Source organism: Diadema setosum, chromosome 18 (genome assembly GCF_964275005.1).
Source record: "Diadema setosum chromosome 18, eeDiaSeto1, whole genome shotgun sequence".
NCBI lineage: Eukaryota > Metazoa > Echinodermata > Echinoidea > Diadematoida > Diadematidae > Diadema > Diadema setosum.
In genome coordinates, this window is record NC_092702.1 from 33678164 (window position 1) to 33682792 (window position 4629).

Consider the following 4629-nt stretch of genomic DNA (forward strand, 5'->3'; position numbering starts at 1 on the left):
CTGCGTCCTTAGCCTGACATTAATGCCGGATGTGTTCACTGTGCTCATGGGGATACTTGTAGCGCTTTGCACGCTTACAGTACTCTCGAATATATTTGGCGATGTACTGGAATAAGCGTTTTTCATGAGCTGATTAAATATTATCTCATACGAATTACATACTCTTCTTCGAATCTGCAACGGTGGGAAAACACTAAATGCTGAGAGAAGCCAGAATATAGTTTTGAAATCTTCACACGCGAACAGTTATCGCTGTTCTTTTTTATTTTCCAAAAGTAAATCGGATATGTATACCACGAGCAGTAATCTTAACAGCAGAGAGCAATTTGACAACGGCCTGCCCATTGCACGATCGTCACGGAGTCCGCGAATGCCGAATTCACGTCGCATGAATTACTTAGCGGAAAAGAGCAGTCGGCGCCAATTATCGGACCGGTGTTTATTTCCTCTGTTTGCTGATGAGTCGCATTACATGTCGTCACTGAGCAATCAAAGCCTATAAAAGTGTACGAGAAAAATAGTCGACTGGGTTTGGATTTCGCCATAAAAAAAACACAAAGCAAAATCAACGCTTCCGATAATTCAGATTCTTATCGCAAACTTATTGCAGAAAAAAAAAATATACTGGACCACAACTAGAAGACTTGGCATGTAAGTACTGGATTAAATTGACATTTATTTATTTTTTCTTCTATAGTTCTCTGCTGAGCGAAATGTTCGCAAACATCTGCCGCTCGTGCCCATCCCGTTGGTGAATGCATATAACTGCCCTCATTTGCGGATGGTATTACCGGCTTTCAAGCTCTTCCATGAACCCTCTTCCAGAGCTCTATTGAAGGGCGCGTTCTCCGAGAGACACATGTACACAACGGTACCACTGCAACAATACACCTGTCAATACCCCTTCACCATTGTCAGGGACTTTGGAAAGGACAGGGTTATTCAGCGAGGGGCGAGAGCCAAAGCCCCGAGTGACGCACTTAGTTGAACTTCCATAACAGTGTTGCGTAAAAGCGTAAATAGGAGCGATCGCTCAGTGTACCCCCACTTTAATACCAAGCCGTCTGTATCGGTCCGTTGCTGTGGGGAACCCGGGACGCTTTCCCTTCGCCTTCGCTGTGACTGAGAAAAAACGCGGCGGGGGATTTATTCCACAGACCCATAGGTCTTAGAACCTCGCAGCTGATTGATCAGAAATCGCAAAAAGGAGAATCTAAAACGTTGGCCAACTGGTGGATTTGTATAATTGGAAAAGTGGAAATGTATTGGAAAAAATTGTAAAAAAAAAAAGACTACAGTGCAGGTGTGAAGGCATCTAAGAGGGCAACTGTGGGGATGTGGTTGAAAGTGACAGTCCTATTCACAAGGGAACAGACAGTCCATTCCGTAAGGAGGGTACATGGGGTACTGAATGCATCACTCTCTTCAGTATCCTTAGCGTCATCTCTTCCAGGTATTTTCCGCAAATGAATATTTTTCAGACCCCCGCCGAATTTATGCCAGCGTAATTCGATTTCGGGATGGAGCGGAAGTTTTGTGCCGCGGGCAATTCAACCATTAGTGTCAGAGAAATGTATGGAAATATGAATGCCTAGACAGCCAGGTGACCCCATTTCATTGGGCCTTAATAGCTCTCACCTGTGCGGATATCACTCACGTGTCGGATAAAAAAGAATAGCAAAAGGATAAAGGTGTATTACGGAAGGTCGTCAGGAGAGAACTCGTTCGCCTACTCGCTGGTCGCGACCTGTCTTGAGTTCGATTGCCGTACAGCTTGCTAATCGCATCCGTGATGATGTAGGTCGTATGCCGTCTCTCTCGTTTTCGTGGAATATATTCAGCTGCAATACCTCCGGTGGAGTAAGAGTAAAGAAAGAGGAGCCAAAATGTCTACGACTATGGTATCCAACGTCACGGACAGCCCCGAGAACGCAGGCGGTTACTCGCTAGGCGCCGTGATCGTCATCGCTATCATCCTCTATTTCATCGTTGTACTCGCTATCGCGGGAAACGTGCTCGTGATATCGTCGGTACTCATTTTTCGCAAGCTGCGCACGGTAACAAACTATTTCATCGTGTCCCTGGCGATCGCCGACTTGATGGTGGCTCTCTTTGTCATGGACTTCAATGCGACATTCATCGTCCTTGGCTATTGGCCGTTCGGCCTCACGTTTTGCAATATTTACATATCTATCGATATTCTCCTGTGCACAGCTTCTATTCTCAACTTGTGTATTATATCTGTTGATAGATACTGGGCCATCACGTCACCGTTTAGTTACTATCAGCGAGTGAACGCAAAAAACGCCATTATCCTTATAGTAGCTGTCTGGGTGGTGTCGTTTCTGATAAGCGTGTTGCCTGTCAATTTGGGTCTGCACAAAGACAAGGAACTGTCAGAGGAGGAATTCGAAAATGCGTACAATAATCCTACTTTTTGTGTTCTAACGTTAAGTCGATGGTACGCGCTAGGGTCATCAATTATATCTTTTTTCATTCCGACTTTCATTATCGGATACACCTACGCGCGCATTTTCGTCGTGGCGCGTCGACAGGCGCGTCAAATCGCAGCATACAACAATACGGGACAGCGCATTCAGGGCATGGACAAAAAGTCGCAAGGTTCTATGCGCCGTGAACGGAAGGCCACTAAGACGTTAGCCATTATCGTCGGCGTGTTCATCTGCTGTTGGCTTCTGTTCTTTATACTGAACATCATAGAACCGTTCTGCCACTGCATTCCCGTCCCGCTCTTCGACGTAGCTGTGTGGCTGGGTTATATCAACAGCGCTCTCAACCCGATCATCTACGCGCAGAATAAGAGCTTTAGAAACGCCTTCAAGACGATCTTGCTGTGCTACAAGTGCCGAGGAATGTCCATGCGCCAGGCGGACAGCAGCGATGACCAAACAGCCATGAGCAACACCAGTCGCCAGGAGCGGCTGCGTGAGCGACAGGCCAACGGTCTGAACAAGTCCCCGAGGCCGTCCAATTCCGATCACCGCAGCAGCGTGGAGAACTCAGTAGAACACACGCAGAAGCTAGTCAAAGACACCTCGCTGGTCATCATCAACAAGAACGCCAGCGAGAACACACCCGCAGCAGACGTCAAGAAGGATGCCACACCGCCTGTTTCCGTGGCAACCATTACTCATCCTGACTCAAACGGCAATGCACTAACTTCACCACTTTAGCAAAGCCATTACCGTGGCGTTTCTGAGCGTCCAAGAAAAATCTTGGTACTTTGATTTTTATTCTAAGTTATTTGCAATGGCCTATTTATTTCGGATTTATAGTCATTTCAGATGTATATAAACACTTAGATGGGAAATATTTTTGTACATTTTGTTCAAGAGTGAACGTATGTAAGAACTGCAAACACGAAATCATAGGAATCATACGCATTAGAAGTATTGAATCACAATGAAAGTGACGGAAAGTTCTCGCCAGTATTCATCTTCATATGCTGACGGGACATGCGAAGTCTATCTGCAATTCATGGTTGTAGATATTCTTCTATTTAGTAGTATCAAGCTGCTGAAGTTACAATTTGTACTGTTTTCTGCAAGTGCCGGGGTGAATTATTCGAAAAGCAAAACGTCGTCGGTAGTCTTATCAACTGTTCTAATGTAATTGTCAATCTCATATTGAGACATGCTTTTCCACCTCTTACACCAAAATATTTGTTCCGATGATCCTCTCAAAGGTCTGAATTTAAAACGGGAAATGAAATGAATTATTGTTGATGCTAATTGAATGCAAACTTCGTTGATGTTTACACCTTTTCTTCTAAAATTCTCTTATATTTCGATTCATACCTTTATTTTTTGCTTCTTATTTTTCAGTCGTTTTTATCACTTGACTTTCAACGACTCTGTCAAAGCATGTTCATTGCTTGATTAATCAGTGATTAATTGATCTGTTGTTTTTATCGTCTTCTTTTCATTTTGAGAGGATAGGTCGATGACAAGTATTTGGGAAGACGTTGAAATCGGCACTGTAAATATCATTGATTAAGAAATGTGCAATTAACGTAAAACGAACATTTAAAAACATGTACAAAGTTACGCGAAACCAAATATTAATCGGTATAATTCTATTTTTTTTTTTTTGATCTGGCGTGGGATATGATTTACAGTAAGCTTGATTTTAGGAAACGGGATGTAAGCACGTTAGTGATATAGGTCTGACGTGTTCCAACAAGAAAATGTGGGAATGTTTTTAAAAACGTCTGCTGTAAATGGTATCAATTATGTGAAATCGGTGGCAAATCAAAAACCAATAGTAATAATGATATGAAAACACCGATGGAAGGATATTCTTAGAAATTGTTTACACAAATCTGGACTACGAGTGAAAAAGGTATAGTTTATTCGGAGGTCAAGCGTGCTTGTTTGTTTGTTTATTTGTTTGTTTTGAACATCCTTTGACTAAACTCTCCGTTTGAGATGTCTCTGCATTAGCAGTCTCAAAACACTCACAGATTGCTTTAGCTTGAACTTGTGTGAATAATTGCCAGCAAACTGAGAAATTCAAAAAACTGAACGAATCTCCCATGAGCTCTTACAATATGCATACGTTGTTAAAGAAGTACAGAATATGACAGAAGTGAACATTTAATCTTCCAAT

The 4629-nt window shown here is 42.9% G+C and overlaps 1 protein-coding gene across 1 annotated transcript; it reads left to right on the top strand.

Moving 5' to 3' along the window:
• Nucleotides 1-1886: 1886 nt before the first annotated feature.
• Nucleotides 1887-3194, top strand: LOC140241818 (D(1) dopamine receptor-like). Its single transcript, XM_072321573.1, has one exon. It carries the CDS (start codon nt 1887-1889, stop codon nt 3192-3194), a length of 1308 nt encoding a protein of 435 aa, XP_072177674.1.
• Nucleotides 3195-4629: the final 1435 nt, after the last annotated feature.